Here is an 18,884-nt window from a genome sequence, read left to right on the forward strand (position 1 = left end):
GGTGATTGCTTAAACCAACCTTGATGATTGGCTCTTCCCCAAAGGAATCTTCTAGAAAAAAAAATGGACATGTGTCTGCAAGCATGCAGCATGTTTCTAGTTATATTTGAGGCTATTACTTCAAGAGATTTTGTCACTTATCTGAAATGTTGGGAGTGAACAGTAGAATGAAATTATAATTTAACTGGAGTGTTCAAAAGTTAATAGGATATTGAGGTAATCTACCACTTCTCATGTCTGAGTGTTTACGTGTATGGCTTGATTGAATGGCACGTTCCATTTTGTTCAGTTATCCAACAAGTCCTACAAAAAATAATGACTTTTCTGATTTAGAATTCACATGAAAACATTTATTTATCTTCTGTTCCGCTTATCCTCACTCTGGGCGAGAGGCAAGGTACACTCTGAACTGGTGGCCACCCAATTACAGGGCATATTGAAACAAACAAGCCTTCCCGCTCACATACACACCTATGGACAATGTAATGTTCACGTAACCTACCAAGCTTGTTTTTGGGATGTGGGAGGAAACTGGAGTACCTGCAAAAAACCTAGCGGCAGCTAAAGGGAGGACATGCAAACACAACCCAGGTGAGCCCTAATTTGAACCCGAGGCCTCAGAACAGTGAGGCTTAAGTGCTAACCACTAATCACTTTGCTGTCACATGAAAACATTATATTGGGTGTCTTTTCATGAGAATTAAGTATGATTTTCAAAATAATTTAGGATGGTTTGCACTAAGCCACATTATAACCACATGGAACTACACTAATTGAATTCCCTTTTAACTTTGAAGCGAGTCACTTTGTCTAGTTGCAAAATGTACCTGGACAAAAACTTGCATAGGGACATTCAAACAAATATTATTTGGGGTGTATGAATATATAGAACTTGAGGGCGTAAGTATCCTGTTAACTCTCTTTGGAACTATTTTTTTTTGTTTAACTTGAGATGTACATTACACCCTGGAAAAAGAACATTTTAAATACATCTTTAAACACCCCAAATTAACTCAGTCAAAACCACTGACGGCTGTTAAATTCAAATACCCACATCAACATGGAGGACTGGAATTGATTAATATGACATTCTCTCCCATAATAAGTGTTTGCAAACTTTACCAATTTTTAGACTCGCGGAACAATACTTTCTCAATCTCATACTGTAATCTAGGTATTAAATAAAGTCAGTGTGACATAAGGACACTGTTCAGGTTTTCCAGTATTAGTTATTATTGGGTACGCGGGTTCACTGCCCACATTTTATAAGTCAAAATCAGTGTCAAAAAGTTTAAAAAAAAAAAGTTTCCCTCTGCAGTATGCTTGGGGATGCATCAGTACTGTACTTCTCCCATGCCTCCCCCTTCTCAACTTTGCCTATACACCCGTTCAGTCCATCAGATAGGAGAAAGTATTAAATGACATTGAAGATGACACAGGAAAAAGGACATTACTCTCTGCAACCATCTAGATTTCCTCAGGGCTTGGTGAGGTGGCAGTCGGTTGACACGCAGCCTACAGAGGTTAATATCACTGCGCCCATGGGTGTTTGTGAAGGAACAAGGCATGCTCAGCAACAAGTGCAAAAATGTTTTATGGATGTTTAACAGTAAATAAACAAACAGTCCTGATGAGAAGAGTGAAGATGTTGGTCTCATGAGGAATCAACAGATTTGATGTTAACAATACAATCACAATGACAACTATATTAAGATGAGGCAAGAGCACACATACACACACGGACACACACACACATCCACACCCACACACGCACTCCCACAAACACACGCATAGTGCCTTGTGAAAGTATTCGGCCCCCTTGAACCTTTCGCCACATTTCAGGCTTCAAACAAAGATTTTTTTTTTTTTTTTTAAGAATCAACAACAAGTGGGACACAATCGTGAAGTGGAACAAAATTTATTAGATATTTTAAACTTTTATAACAAATAAAAACCTGAAAAGTGGTGAGTGCAATATTATTCAGCCCCCTTGCATTCATACTTTGTAGCGCCACATTTTGCTGCAATTACATCTGCAAGTTGTTGGAGTATGTCTCTATCAGTTTTGCACACTGAAAGACTGAAATTCTTGCCCATTCTTCCTTGCAAAACAACTCGAGCTCAGTGAGGTTGGATGGGGAGCGTTTGTGAAAAGCAGTCTTCAAGGTCTGCCCACAGATTCTTGATTGGATTCAGGTCTCGACTTTCACTTGGCCATTCTAACACCTGCATACATTTATTTATTAACAATTCCATTGTAGATTTGGCTTTATGTTTTGGACCATTGTCCTATTGGAAGATAAATCTCTCTCCCAGTCTCAGGTCTTTTGCATACTCCAACAGCTTTTCTTCCAGAATGTTCCTGTATTTGGCTCCATTCATCTTCCTATCAATTTTAACCATCTTCCCTTTCCCGTCTGAAGAAAAGCAGGCCCAAACTATGAGGCTGCCACCACCATGTGTCATGAGCAAGACTGGATCACAGCCAGGAGGGGCGTGGCTTGGTCGCCGCTCTAGGCGGTGCCACCTCTAGCACTCGTCACAGCTGCTGCGCATTCGTCATGTTAATTAACCATGTATTTATACTGGACTTTACGTCACGGGTATTTGCCAGTTCATTGAGTTTGCACTGTGTTACAGTGTTTGGGCACTACTTCTGCAATAAAACCCACTGGACATTATGCTGTTGTCTCTGAGTCATGCATTTGGGTCCTCCCCCGTGCTGATGGCACGTGACACCATGTTTGACAGTGGGGATGGTGTGTTCAGGGTGATGAACTGTGTTGATTTAACGCCAAACATATCGTTTTGCATTGTGGCCAAAAAGTTCAATTTTGGTTTCAACTGAGTAGAGCACCTTCTTCCACCTTTTGGTGTGTCTCCCAGGTGGTTTGTGGCAAACTTTAAATTAGACTTTTAATGGATCTTTTTGAGAAATGGCTTTCTTCTTGCCACTCTTCCATAAAGGCCAGATTTGTGCAGTGTACGACTGATTGTTGTCCTACGGACAGACTCTTCCACCTCAGCTGTAGATCTCTGCAGTTCATCCAGGGTGATCATGGGCCTCTTTGCTGCATCTCTGATCAGTCTTCTCCTTGTTTGAGATGAAAGTTTAGAGGTACGGCCAGGTCTTGGAAGATTCGCAGTGGTCTGATACTCTTTCCATTTCAATGTGATTGGTTGCACAGTGGTCCTTGTGATGTTTAAAGCTTGGGATATCTTTTTGTATCCAAATCTGGCTTTAAACTTCTCCATAACAGTATCTCGGACATGATCCAGCATGGAAGCACAGAGAATACAGTGCTCAAAAACCCAATTCTGTATTTTAAATATACATATATATTTCTATATAGTATAATATATCACATAACATTAATAACTAAACATTAGGAGCTTCATCGACCCCCCAGCCCCCTAACCTGTGGTCGGTAACGTGCGAAAGGCTGGCTGCTTGAAAAGTAGATCTTGGGGTAAAAAAGTCTGGGCACTCCTGCATGAGAGCATCTGCCTCACAGTTCTGAGGACTGGGGTTCAAATCCTGGCCCTGCCTGCGTGGAATTTGGATGTTCTCCCCGTGCCTGCGTAGGTTTCCTCCCACATCCACAAAAACATGCAACATGAATTGAACACTCTCAATTGCCCCCAGGTGTGATTGTGAGTGTGATTGGTGTTTATCGCTATGTCCACTGTGATTGGCTGGCAACTAGTTCAGGGTGAACCCTGCCTCTTGACCGATGATACAGTATCTGGAATAGAGCTCGCGCACCTATGTTGCTTCCACTTGTCTTGGACAACTGGATGTACACATGTATCTGGTGAGTAAGTCGTCGGGTTTTACACAGAAAAGTTTGAAAGCGTATAAAAGTCTGGATGCATACAAATACTTCGTTGCTGGATCTGTTCTCAACGAGGAGACGTACATCGTACTCGGCTACACGTTAACCTTTGCAGGAATCCATTGATATTTTCAGCTAGTATTCAATACAAATACCAATATTTAAATAAATGACCCCTGGTTTTACCCAAACGAACATTCATTAACTATGATTGGAAAAAAGAGGACTGGGAGTCGGCTCCCCCATATACAGATGTGTATTGTAGCCACACGCACACACTCACCTCTAAACCTCTCTGCGACAGACGTTTTTATTTTTTTTTAAGTACGCGTTGTTCTCAAATGAGTCAATTTCAAATTATAAATACTTGGTTGGGCACCAGCCATCACGTTTAATTGCCGAAATCCATCGATCTTTTCTGTTTTTTTCAGCTGGTATGCTATAGAATGATCCCTTCTAATATCTGTCTCGTCTGTTGTGACAACCACCAGCACAACAGGTCTAAGGTATTCTAAATATTCTCCTCCGTTTCAATGTCTCCCACAATGTCGAACAGCTCTGTTTGACCGCCGTGAAAATGGTGACATCACATGCATGAGCTCTATCGGGTCCAGCACTCCCATGATTCCTGTGAGGATAGGTGGTACAGAATAGGGATGCATGGGCTTCCAAGCTCATGAAACCCATGATATCAGGAATTTAAAAAAAAAAAAAAAAATTGAATAATGTGAAGAAATCCCAATTGACTTTACAGTTTTTGTATATAAAAAAATAAATCAATTGGGTTCACATTAAATCAATCAAAATATGGTGCTTTAAAAAAAAAAATGTCAATCCTCAATATCCATCGATTTTCTGACCCACTTACCCTCACAAGGGTCACGGAAGTGCTGGAGCCAATCCCAGCTGTCATCGGGCAGGTGCCAGGGTACACAATGAAGTGGTTGCCAGCCAATCGCAGGGCACACATAAAAAAACCATTCACACATACATTTACACTTTGAATAGCCAGCCTTCTTAGCCAGGAACTTTTCCGACTTACCCATCCTATGGAGGGTATTAATGATGATTTTCTGGCCAATCGTCAAGTCTGCAATCTTCCACATATTGAACCCAACTGAGACAAACCAAACTGAACCAATTTATTGACACCTTGGGAAATACATGCAGCAGGTCTGTTTGAGTTTAGATTATGTTTGACACTAGAGTTTAAAACGTCTTGCATTTTTTTTCTGATTTTCTCACAGTAATCACATATTATGAATTCATGATTTTGTGGATTTTATAAGATGAAAGCCCAAATTATGTCCAAACAAATACTTGAAATTGTTTAAATTGTGGGCCCTGAATCTATTCTCTGAAAGTTTTGAATGACTTATGGAAATGAACTTTTCCATGATAGTCAAATGTTTAGGTACTATCACAACACGCACGTCTATCATCTTTGTTCTTGTCTCACTGTGAGGTGGAAGACTACTGTTTTGAACTTAAAATGGATGTTTTTTTTCCCCAGGACTGTGCATATTTTGTTCAAGATTGACAAACTGTAATTGCATGGTTTATACCTGTCATAAAGGTGCAGCATGTAGTTTTGAAACCGCTGGCAATATTTGAATATAGCCTCATTTCACTATGCCCTCTGGCCAAATCCACAACCCTCGTACGGGTGTACTCGTAAGTTATCAGCTGGCTTTACCGTGATCGTTTTGTAGCAGCTACTTTGCCATTTTCTCATTCATTGGTAAGTAAACATAAACAGATATACTGAACGTAAAAAACAAATTTACTATTCTTACAAATTAGAATACATTGAGAGCTCTTTTTCTTTTCCTAGATAATACGTTTGAAAATAGTGAATGGATAGAAGGATAAAGCTAAATCAAGGCAACTCTCGGGCTTCGGTCAATTGGATCAGAATCCGCATGCCGGGAGATCTTTAATTTCGTTGATATGTTAAACAGAATGGATCACAGACAAAACACATGGAGAGTGATCAATCTTCAGGCATGAACTTGCTTGCCTGGAAGAAACAGGCACAGACCCAAGAGCTGCACTGACAAACAAACCCACACACACAGCTGGACATAATGAATGCCACGTCTTTTCCTTTCATCTTCACAGCATGTGCAGCAAAATGAGGAATGAAGAAAGTACTTCCCACTGATCACATTCCACCTCCTCCATCTTCATTCTACTCTCCACTGGATTTCCTCTGCACATTCTATGTATAATACTGGACATGCTCTTTCAAACAGACTCATTCCTGCCTAATATATTTCGTCAAATTAGTTCCATTGATTCTTTTGCTCTGCCTCTCCTCTTCTCAGGCCTCAAAGTTTTGTTTTGGAGGAGAGGGTGGCTGAATCCATCTTGGACTATCAATCATATCAAACACCCAACATTGACTCTTCATTCCGTCTCCTTGTGTACGATGTATCATCTCACTCAACTCACCCACTTCAGTTATTTTCCTTTCCTGTTACATTTCATGGACAGATTAGACCGATAAAGTCTGTTGTATACTACTAAACAGGAAAATCCAAACCTGTTTTAAGGACACACATCAACAATTTCAGATGCACAATTGCGATTAACCGGTACCTGAAAAACAGTGAGCGCAAAAGGGTGCCCCAGGTGGTGATGAGAAGACAGCAAGACTCTGCGGTTGTCTCCATTAAAATCCACACTGGACAGCAGGTGGAGCTTGGAATCCACCCAGTAGAGATGCCTATTGGACAAGTCTGAACATGGAGCAAGCGGAAGAAAAGAACTGTTTACCAAGGAGAAAAGGCCAAAGATGAGCGGTGAGAAAGAACGAGAGGTTATTCTAAAAGGAAAAAAGAAAAAAAGCACAGGGTGAGAGGTTTATGAATTCTATGGCCATCTAGCCTGACCATCAATCTTCTATGACACAAGTGCTGAGGCCCATGAGCTAAGAAAACACTGTGATCATAATAATGCAGCTTGACCGCTCTACTACGGGGAATGTACGTGCACTCCACAAGCAAACTGATTAGGTCTGCTGCATTTATGTTCACCCTTCAATTTTCAGTTTTCAGACCTGTTTACTTTGGGACCCATTTCTACGTGGGGACTGTAGAGCTTTGGTAAACTTGATATTAAATAGAATTGTTTGTACTTTTCAGAATAATCTTAAAGTGATTCTGCTTGTTCAACAGGATTTAAAAGGCAATTTAAGCGACCATGTATGCCACGTCCTGCTCCCACATATTGCAGTCTGAAAAATATGGCCACCATTATATGTTTAATAACTGAATGCTACCATTTGTTTCTTATAGAAAACAAACAAACGCAGCCCCCTACTATAACAGGAACCAGTGGTGTTGCTAGACCTATTTAAAAAATGTTATGAAGCCCCCTCAAATAATTTGGTGTTTTTTAAATATTTGTAAAACATATCAGAATTACCAAAACAGAATTGGAAGAAATGATTTAAGCGGCAAGAATGTAAGTTTAGTTAATGTGTGTGTATCAGTGATTCTCAATTTTTTTTCTGTTATGAAACCCACCAGAAGAAAAAAAAAAACTGTGGCAGCATCACCCGCCAGTACACTTCTATATCACACTGTAGATAAAGGCTAAACAAATATAATCCTTATAAACATTGAAGAAAGTACAAAAGAAAGATGGATGAATTTAAAACAAAGAATAAATACAGGTAGTTTTTTCATCATGTTCTTCAGGGTGTCACACACCCTCCCTGGCATCATGAGACACCCCAGGGAGTTGCCTCCCACTATCTGAGAAGCATTGGTATATATAAATTGTGGATTGTGTGGTAGAGTTGTTGTGTCAACCTAAAGATTGTACGTTTGATTCCAAGATCAGTATCCTCCAGCACTGAAATCCTAGTTCTAAATTGTGGTTGTGTGATTTTATCAAATCAAACAAGAGGTTGCAAAACAATAGAAAAAGGACTCAGTGTGACACAGTTTAATTCCAAGACACCGCAAAGTTACAATAGCAGTGTAGGTACTTTTAAATGAATACTCAATTGAAAGCATACATTAAAAACAGGATAATAATACTCTGTCTGTGTAAAGCAGGGGTTTCAAACTCATTTTTGTCATGGGCCACATTGTAGTTACGGCTTACCTCAGACGGCTGTCATGGGGCCGCAATATCTCAACATTATCTTTATGATATAACAATTTCAAATTTTGGTACAGATTTTAATAAGAATCATGGAACGTGACATGAGATTTGCCTTCGGGGGCCACATAAAATCGTGTGTTGGGCCGGATCTAGCCCCTGGGCCTTGAGTTTGACACCAGTGGTTAAAAGGAAGACTTTAGATACTATATCCTCATTGCTATTTGTTGTGGGTTGTGGGGTATACGGTCACCTGAAACACCTGATGTATTCACTGCACTAAAGGAAATCAGTGACCAGATGTCAAAACTACTGGTATTCCGCACATAAGTAAAAGTACCGGAAAAAACAACTCTGGGAAGTAAAAGTATGGAAGTCTCTCTCTTAAGTAATATATAATATAAAAGTACACATGAATGTACTTCGATAATAAAGTGATGAGCATTTTTTTTTCTTTTAAAGTTTGGTTTTAACAGTGGGCAAATAAATGCGTTTGAAATGTGATGCTAATTCTCATACGTGACAATTTACTTCCAGCTAGCAATACTACACTAATACAGGCTAGCTTTCTAAAAAGCTAATGTGGCTCATTCACTGCAGGGACTTTTGAAAAAGGAGAAAGATTATTCTTATCTTTGAAAGGTTATTTGGAGTTTTGAGTTTCCTTCTTGTCATTCTTCGATTTGTGTGCAACTGTATACAACCCTGTGTGCAGTCATTGTTATTATTTTGGTATCCGACTCTACCGCCAATGGACAGAATGTGCTGACTCTTTACACCAACCATACGTTAACCATTGGCACATGGCTAAAAGGGGAGTGTCGTATCTATGATGTCTACGATCTTGGCATTTGACTCGCTAACTTCTGTTTTTTTGGCATATGACATGCTAACTGTAGGTTTAAAATTAACACACTATTTTTTTTTAGAATGCAAGGAGTACAAAGTACAGAGACTAAAGGTAAAGGTTACCTTTCAAACTAAAGTGCAGACAAATGAACCACATTAACAAAGTTTCGTTACTTCCCGCTTCTGTCTCTTCCCTGAGGTGTATAGAACACATCACGAGCTCTGTTTCGCTCTGAGAAATAATTTGTTTTCATTCATATGTAGTGACCTTCCAAATCCACACAGTGTGGCAACTCCATGACTCTGTTTCTCCACAGACAAGAGCACCAGCAAAAAATTGGCTGTTGGTGCAGAGGGAGTTGAGAGCGATAATGGGGGGTATCGACAGAACAGAGCGTATGGCTTATTAATTCAATAGCCCATATTTGTTGGCTGGATAGATGAGAGCCAGACACAAAGTGACCTACAGCAATAACAGTGGCTCAGGGGTTACAGCACCGTTATTGTTTTCTTCTTCTGCTTCCACTAAAACACTCTCATGGTACTGACAGCACTTCAAATATTTTACCCTTACAATTCTGTTTTCCAAGGTGATTTATTTTCCTTTCCTGAATCACAAATGTTAAAACTCTCTCCAATTAGCTTTCCTGTTCGCGTTTTCTGTTATGACGTACCTAAAGTTATTCCGTTGGGCCATTCAATGTGCTCTGATACCAGAATCTGTCGATCCACTCCATTCATGCCAGCTTTCTCAATCTTGGCTTGATCTCCCCAGTCTGACCAGTACATAAACCTGTGAAAAGAAGGACAGATACATTTTGATATTATTTATATAGAAGCTCAGCAGACCTATTTAATGTCCCTTGAAAACTTTGATTGTGTGGAGAACCAAGTGACCAGCACTGATGCACTATTTTATCTCATGAGGAACCTACCTTTAAATTGTTCTAAATGTTATTTAGAAACATGAAACTTACAGTACACAAAGTTCTCCAAAGTACTGTTTAATCACATTTATTTGCCTGAATCTATTTTTCTTCGTTAGATGTGTGTGTAGCTGAGAGGGCAGAAAGCATTCTCAGCTACACACACATCATTCTCATTTACATATTGCATATATTTCATTGTAGTGTAGGGTTGCTGAGTCATGAAAATTACTGCATATCAGAAAGAGTCATAAAGAACATACACAGTAGATTGTGTATGTTGCAGCTTTTTGTTTAAAAACAGGGTGGTGTTGCTATTTTGTTTAAGGTTACGTTTGCTTACACCTTTGAGACTTTTTTTCCGCACCCTCAGTATGCGCTGCATCAAGCATACACGGCCTGTCCGTCTAGTTCCAAACTATGTTTTGGGCACAACATGAATCTTGAGACCCTTTAATTTAAGACACTACAAATTCAAAATATAGGTAATATGGGCAGAGATGAGCCATATAGTCTTTTCTTACAACAATTTAGGAAGCTATTCAATCAAAAGTAAACCATGACAATTACCTAAATTTCAGGTAGTATAAATTGAGCTTTTTTCCCCCAAAATACTAACTTGATATCTTGCTGAAACACATGGGTAATAATCACTTCTCATCAAGCATCACTACGAATATATCGTCTCTGACACACATTTTGCATTCTTTTTCTACACCCCATTCAACCATCTTACCCTTGGTGTGGGTCAACTGCGATGGCCCGTGGTTCGCTCAGGTCTGTGACTATGAGCATTTTTCTTTTGGTGCCATCCCCTGTGGCCACAGAGATGCTTTTGCTACCAGAGTCGGTCCAGTAGATGTTCTTGTGAACCCAGTCAACAGCCAGGCCCTCGGGGGAATGCAGCGCATCGATGAGAGTAAGCTGCTGCGAAGAGTCGTTGGCTTTGTTGATGTATGCACTGGTAGATGTAAGAGAAAAAGATGTAAGAGCTGGTAAGTCCTTAGCAAGTTCTATTATAACAAATTTATTCTACATGTGAAAAATTGTAAATTCCAAAAGCTTAATTTGCCAGATCTGTTACTCTGGTCTGTCAGTGAAACATGACTCCTTGTGGGGAAGCGATGATACGGAATGTGCATTCTTCAAGGGCAAGAAGATCCAGTTGGAAAAGACAGCAGACGCGAGTTACCAACATCATTCAAGAACTAGAAAGCCTTAAATGGAAATAGGTTGCCAATGTTGCCAGAAGAGCTGACAAAAGGAAGACCACAGAAACTATTAATTGGATGTCACTGGAGACAAAGCAGACACGGTAAAGACCTAAAAGTAGCTGGGAAGATGAAATTATTAAATATACCGGAATAGACTGAGAACAAATCGCAAAATGCTGTAGTAGTTGGAAATATGAAGAAGATGCCTTTATCCTGCAATGGATAGATACTGCCTGCCTGATGTTGATGATGATGTGCGTGTGTGTGTATAAGCCTTGTTTATCTGATTTGGATTCTCACTACAAGCAAGACCATGCTCACGTTTTTCACTTTCATTACCACAACTTATCATTTTACATATTGTGTATGTTGAGTGTGTGCTAGCATGTGGGACCAAACACACATTTGTCCATGCGTGCACTTGCATGAATATGTGAGAACCTGAGAGGAAGTCATGCAAAGGCCCTTTAATCGTAGGAAAAGAACCATATGGTCTCTGTCTAATTTTACTGCCTCAATAATCATGTTCATTATTCACAGGCATGCACACAGGAACACACACACACACACACACACCACACACACACACACACACACACACACACACACACACACTAAATGATAACACAGTATGTTCTTAATTTGTAAGTGTGACTGCGTGTGCACAAGAAGGACAAACAGCTCCACCCATTTGTCATTTGGCAACAAAATCCCCTATGTGACAGACACAAACACACGCCCAAACGCACACTATGTGACACACAAGGTGGCAGGGTGGCTCAGCTGGTAAAGCATTGGCCTCACAGTTCTGAGGTCCCGGGTTCAATCCCCGACCCGCCTGTCTGGAGTTTGCATGTTCTCCCCGTGCCTGCGTGCGTGTTCTCTGGCCACTCCGGTTTCCTCCCACATCCCAAAAACATGCAACATGAATTGGACACTCTAAATTGCCCCTAGGTGTGATTGTGAATGCGACTGTTGTCTGTCTCTATGTGCCCAACGATTGGCTGGCAACCGGTGTACCCTAACTCCATCGCTCATCCTCACTGGGCAGGAGGCAGGGTACGTCATCAACTGGTTTCCATGTAATCCCAGAGAACGTATAAACAACCACTTACACTGACATTTATAGCTATGGGAAATTTACAGTCTTCAATCAACCTACTGAGCATATTTTAGGGATGTTGAAGGAAATCAGAGTACCCACAGAAACCCATACATAGGGAGAACATGCAAACTCCACACAGCCCAGGCCAAATTTAAACCCGGGTTCTCATAACTGCGAGACGGACCAGTAGGTATGTGTGGTATAAATATGCTCCATTGCCAACAGCTACTAAAATATTCACACTCTCCTTCATTTCTCACCTTTTTCTAATCTTTGTATAATTATCACGGTCAGGGCAATTAGCTTCTTCCATGACAATTGTGGCATGTTGTTTGTGGCTCAATAAAAAAAAAAAAGATACTATGTTGCATGTGGGGACTCAAAAGGTTTCTGGAAGAGAACCACCAGAAGGTGTGTTTTTTCCGATGCAGTACGTCGATAGGTGGGGGTCTCCAACTGTAATTGGCTGACGATTGCTCAGTTCAGTCACGTTTGGTCGTGTTGCTCAGTGTGCGGTGGTATTTCCACCTCAAGTGGGTCCCAAAAAATGTATTTGTTCTGTACAACTTTTTGTATTAATTATGATGGAATACCAAATGCATTGGTGTGTCGGGATGAAATGTTTTTTACCTACAAAAAGAAGTATGGAAGAAGATCAGAGGGAGAAGTGCAGGTGGGGAATTAAGATAATTACCCTGCATGTAGATAATGGAAAACAAAAAAGAAAAGGTCCCTGAGCAGGCCACCACGTAGAATCTTTTATCATTTGTGTTAATACCATATTGCGTGGAGGCCCCATAGCTCTGTGGTTAGAGCATTGGTTTGGAAAACCAGAGGTCGTGAGTTTGTATCTCACTGGTGTCTCCAATCCCCCTGAGGGGTTGCGTTAGGAAGGGCACCTGGCATAAAAACTGTGCCAAACAAACATGAGACAGGTTCAGGTTCATGATGTGCAATCATACAGGGGAAAAAAAAAAAAAAGTAGATTCTCTGTCTGTCAGACTGAGTTAAAAACTTGATACATTGTAACTCCATAATGATTATATGAGTGTGCATACCTGTATATTTTATGATGGTATAGATCACTCCAAAACATCTTATTGGTGGCCACATCAACATCCAGTGCCACAGCATTCTTCAGTGTAGGAACTACTTGTGTGTATTCACTTTTGAGCAGATCAATGCGACGGATCTCATGTCGGTTGGTGAACATCAAGTAGGGACTCTTTCCTGATGAAATGCAAAGAGCATAAACAGACTATTGATTATCAACAGAATGTCTTTAGGGTAGAGAACGACTGTAATAGCTAAATAAAGCAAAAACAGATTGCTCTAATGAGTGAATGTGAGTGTTTTGTATTCCCGAAATGGTGCAGTACACTGGGTTGGGAGTTAAAGGCCAAACAAATACAACCATGTTCTATTTTTATTGCATAAAAATAAGCTTTCGAGTTGCGCTCCTCTGGTTCATACATCATGTGTTGGTCACAAGCACATTAGTTACCTGAGGGATTTTTGTCAACAGCCTAAATCACAGCATGATACTCGTACAAGCGTTTGGAAAAGTTTCATGTGATAATGAGGTAAACACTCGAAAGCCAACTTGCATTAGATTGGGTACCGTAAGGTGTACGGAAAGTTACAGGATGGTGGTTGTCCATGCTACTCTTTACATCAACACATGTACAAGTCTAAGATAGAAATATGTCCTGAAATTTAATAGAAACGCTTGTGCTAAAGGAGATGGAACTGTGACTCTCAACACATGCAGTCTAAATTTAAACCCTCAACACTATTACATAGAATGAATGAATTGAGCAGATACTAAAAAGTAGCTTCTCTGTAGACATAATATTACAATATTATGACATATGAAGAACTGCTGTACAAATAAAAATTGTTAAATTGGCCTGGAATGACTGGGTTTAAGTTGATTGAATGTCCGTAACCTCCTCATTACTCCATAGGTTGGTGAAATGACATATTGAGACCAAATATATTTCACATTCATACTCCCAATAATTTTGGTTTTTGCCATGGGTGGGGTCACAAATTTATTGGGTTACATTTTTGTAAAATTTTCAACTGGATTTGAGTGCAAAAATCTGTGCCAAACTCTTGATTTTCATGCAAGCACAAAGCTCTCTGCGCGTGTTTGCCAAGTTGGCAGCTCTGCCAAGATGTACGTAATGGCACAGCAAAGGTGTGCTTTTCAAGTTATGCTTGGCAGAGGGAGAATTTCATGTCAAAAAAGTCATTTAAATTTACGCTTGATGGGACCATGTCTAAGTTTTGGTGCAGGTGATCTAATCCGATTTTGGTGTAGACAGACATACAAGCTCCACAAACATGGTGGATGACAGATCTATCTAAACACAATGCATGGAACCCTGTGCATCATTGCCAAAATCAATTTATTAATAAATCATTATTACTATTTTACTTTTTTAAAATCATCCCACATTCTGGCCGGCACACAGCCATGTTGTGTTGACATGAAAAAGCAGGTGACTGCCATTGGAGAAAAACCTGTAATGTTAATGTTGTTTGCATGTCATAAACTCATACAACGCTTAACATTTCACCTGCTAAAACAAAGAGAAACTGATGCGGTGTGGGTTTAATCGTGAGGATTAATACAGTACAAAGCCAAAGTACAAAGTCAAGTGCATCAAGAGAAAAGTTATACAATACACGCAAAAGTTGGATTTTATTGACTTACTGCCATTAATGATCACTTCTCTTGTTAATTTTGACCCAGTTATGCTGCTGTCACTCGTTTGCAAATTAAGGCAAAATAGATTCATTTTTGTCCTGACAGATTGTGATATAATATAACTATAAAAGCAGAAGTAGAAGCACGCAGGTGGATTGAATTACAGTATGTGCAGACGATGTAATCCGAAGGAGGTTACAGACTGTAAAGTAGTGCTGGGGAGAATGTCGATCGACAACACAGTATGGTGGTGCGTAGGAAAATTAAGAACACAAAGCTAGAGCAAAGAACCAGGTGCTGGAAGCTGAGAAAGGAAGAATGCTGTGCGGGCTTCTGGAAAGGGTGAGACAGGCTTTCGGTGGACAGGAGGAGCTCCCGGAACACTGGACTACTACAGCCAAGGTGATCAGAAGGACAGGCAGGAGAGTACTTGGTGTGTCTTCTGGTAGGAAAGGGAAGCAGCAGACCTGGTGGTGGAACCCCAAAATACAGGAAGTCATACAAAGTAAGAAATTAGTGAAAAAAAAGTGGGGTAGTGAGAGGACTGAGGAGAGGCGTAAGGAATACATTGAGACGCGTCGTAGGGCAAAAGTAGAGTTGGCGAAGGCTAAACAGGAGGCATAGCACGACATGTACACCAGGTTGGATATGAAAGAAGGAGAAAAGGATCTCTACAGGTTGGGCAGACAGAGGGATATAGATGGGAAGGATGTGCAGCAGGTAAGGAAGATTAAGGATGAGATGGAAAAGTGTTGACTGGTGTCAGTAGTGTGCTCAATAGATAGAAAGAATACTTTGAGAAGTTGATGAATGAAGAAATGAGAGGAAGAGTAGAAGAGGCAAGTGTGAATGACCAGGAAGTGCCAAGAAGGGAAGTTCGAAAGTCACTACAAAGAATGAAAAATTGAAAGGGACTTGGTCCTGATGACATACCGGAAGAGATATGGAAGCTGTTTCGAGAGGTGACTGTCGAGTTTCTGACCAACTTATTCAACAGAATACTAGTGGGCGAGAAGATGCCTGAAGAATGGAGGAAAAGTGTGCTAGTTCACATTTTTAAGAACAAAGGTGACTTGCAGAGCTGTGGCAACTATAGAGGAAGTTGATGAGCCACACAATGAAATTTTGGGAAGGAGTAGTGGAGGGTAGACTCAGGACAGAAGTCAGTATCTGCAAGCAACAGTATGGTTTCATGCCTAGAAAGAGTACCACAGATGCATTATTTGCCTTGAGGATGCTCGTGGAAAAGTACAGAGAAGGTCAGAAGGAGCTACATTGTGTCTTTGTGGATCTAGACAAAGCCTATGACAGAGTACCAAGAGAGGAACTGTGGTACTGCATGCGTAAGTCTGGTGTGGCAGAGAAGTATGTTAAAATAGTACAGGACATGTATGAGGGCAGCAGAACAGTGGTGAGGTGTGCCATTGGCGTAACAGAAGGATTTAAGGTGAAGGTGGGATTGCATCAGGGATAAGCTCCAAGCCCCTTCCTGTTCGCTGTGTTAATGGATTGGGTGACAGATGAGGCTCGACTGGAATCCCCTTGGACCATGTTGTTCACAGATGATATTAGGATATGCAGTGAAAGCAGATGAAAGATGGAGGAATGCACTGGAAAGAAGAGGAATGAAGATTAGCCGAAGTAAAACAATATATGTGCGTGAATGAGAGGGGTGGAGAGTGAGGCTATAGGGAGAAGAGATAGCGAGAGTAGACAACTTCAAATACTTGGGGTCAACAATCCAGAGCAATTGTGAGTGTGGTAAGGAAGTGAAGAAACGTGTCTAAGCAGGTTGGAACAGCTAGCGGAAGGTGTCTGTTGTGTTATGTGACAGAGTCTCTGCTAGGATGAAGGGCTAAGTTTATAAAATAGTGGTGAGGCCGGCCATGATGTACAGATTTGACGCGATGGTACTGAAGAGAGAACAGGAAGCAGAGCTGTCGGAGTGAGAAATGAAGATGTTGGTCGGAGTGAGCAGGTTGGATAGGATTAGAAATGAGCTAATTAGAGGGACAGCCAAAGTTGGATGTTTTGGAGACAAGGTTTGAGATAGCAGACTTCGATGGTTTGGACATGTCCAGAGGCGAGAGAGTGAATATATTGGTAGAAGGGTTCGGAGGATGGAGCTACCAGGCAAAAGAGTGAGAGGAAGACCAAAGAAAAGGTTGATGGATGTTGTGAGGGAAGGGACGAGGGAAGTTGGTGTTAGAGAGGAGGATGCATGAGATAGGCTTAAATGGAAAAAGATGACACACTGTGGCGACCGCTAATGGAACAAGCTGAAAGGAAAAGAAGAAGATTCATTTGGTCCTTAAAACATGGCATGACAAGCAAATTAACTGTCCATAATATTGAATAATAATGCGAAATGTCATTTATTTGTGGCTGTGTAAATCAGCCCATGTGATTATTGGATGTTTTTACACCTGTAAGTAGACAGAGTACTGTTTGTCAATGCCATGCTGTGATAGCAATGTCCAGTCGGACATTTCATGATATAACGTAATACAACCCCATAATAAATTTGTAGGCATTGATATGGAGTTGGTCTCGTCTTTGCATCTGTAATAGGTTGCACTTTGAATTTTAACTTATCCATTCAGCAAATATCTATACAGGCTATTCTCCCTCGAGGTGCAGGTGTGTTTATAAATGATCGGCAGGTAAACTGAATAAACACTGGGCGCTTTTTGAAGTGACCGCAATGCTCTGTCATTGGTGAAATCCGCATCACATGACATATAGATGTTGTGACATCTCTATTCCCATTCATCTTTATTGCATTGGCCTACAGTAGCCTTTATATGGCTTTGCACTGGACTAGCTAGCAGCCAATCGTAGACGACAAACAGACAGACAAGGATTCACCTCCAAATTTAAGCCTATGGCCTGTAGTTGTACTGGAAAATTTCTAGACAACATTGTCATTAACTTAGGTTTTGGGGCATTTGAATGAGCCATTGGATTTTTGCGCAGCAAATAAAAGTTGAAAAAGATAATAAATGGGAAAGAAAATCTTCTTGGTTGTTAGAAAACTCATGACGACTTTATGGAAAGGTATCTTGAAAAGTCTACGCTTAAACTGTCAACAACGAGGCACGGATTGCTCTTAGCATCATGGTTCTGCTCTCTGGAGCTCTCCGTAGATGAGAGAGAGTGAAAACTAGGCATCTGGGAAAGAAAGCGAAACAACAAAGAACCAACTTCCAGCTATGGTAAGTTAATAAACTTCCTGTGCATTATTTTGACAGTATGTCCTGCTTCTGTCAAAAATTGAATTTTGCTGCTCTGTCACATCTTTATTCACATTGGGACCTGCACACACACCCAAAAACTACTTCAACACACACGAAATATAATGAAGCGAATGGTCTGTCGTTTGGTACAGTATGACAGTACTTTGTTTGTCTCATTCTCATTTATGTGTGTAGTGGGAGTTCAAAATTTAATGCAAAATCTGACAGTGTATGTCCGTCCTTCAAATACAACATTGGAATGGAAATGGGCATGTTGGCAACCTCGTTGCATTCTGAATTGTGCACTTGCTCTCCGAAAGCTTATTATATAATTGTGTACTGGTAATATTTACTATAAATATTTGCTGTGAATTACGCTGAAATTAAATTTTATGTTTCAACAAATCAGATGTGACAATCTTATTTAAAAGTGCATGCAATAAAAAAAAGTGTTTGTACTTGCAAATCTTATTGATTTTATGATGATAAATGACAAAACTATTCAGAGTTGCTTTAGGTGATTTTGCTGTGGAGCCAATATTTGTTTTCTCTTATCACGCATAAACATTATAGCACGGAAAATTATTCAGATACTGTCTTGAATGTAAAGTTAAATGCTATACCGTTTGAAGTGATTCAAAGCGAGAACCTGTCAACTGTGAGGCAGCCATGCTAACCACTACTCTATTGATAGGACTCCTCGAGAAATATTTATGCAAAGATAAAAAGCTTTATCACAAGGATGTTACTTTGAATTTGTTTTCCCTGTGTTGTGTGGCTTCACAGTACTCAAACTCGTCTGTAGAGCCTGGGATGCTGTCCTTTAATGAGGATAAAATGGGCTAAACATAATTGAAAAGAAGACCTTTTCAGGACTAATGTAACAGAT

At 40.3% G+C, this 18,884-nt stretch overlaps 1 protein-coding gene across 8 annotated transcripts in view; it reads right to left on the reverse strand.

Annotated features, from left to right (window-relative positions):
* Positions 1-18,884, reverse strand: part of lrp8 (low density lipoprotein receptor-related protein 8, apolipoprotein e receptor) — a 187,969-nt gene that overhangs the window by 18,493 nt on the left and 150,592 nt on the right. For all 8 annotated transcript variants that reach the window (XM_061824591.1, XM_061824589.1, XM_061824592.1 and 5 more), the window contains 4 exons: positions 13,102-13,273; positions 10,461-10,685; positions 9,473-9,591; positions 6,438-6,577 (listed from right to left, as the gene is read on the reverse strand). In XM_061824591.1, the coding sequence (XP_061680575.1) occupies positions 6,438-6,577; positions 9,473-9,591; positions 10,461-10,685; positions 13,102-13,273 (656 nt within the window). The remainder of the gene's footprint in view (positions 1-6,437; positions 6,578-9,472; positions 9,592-10,460; positions 10,686-13,101; positions 13,274-18,884) is intronic.

This window comes from Syngnathoides biaculeatus, chromosome 7, assembly GCF_019802595.1.
Source record: "Syngnathoides biaculeatus isolate LvHL_M chromosome 7, ASM1980259v1, whole genome shotgun sequence".
Taxonomy (NCBI): domain Eukaryota; kingdom Metazoa; phylum Chordata; class Actinopteri; order Syngnathiformes; family Syngnathidae; genus Syngnathoides; species Syngnathoides biaculeatus.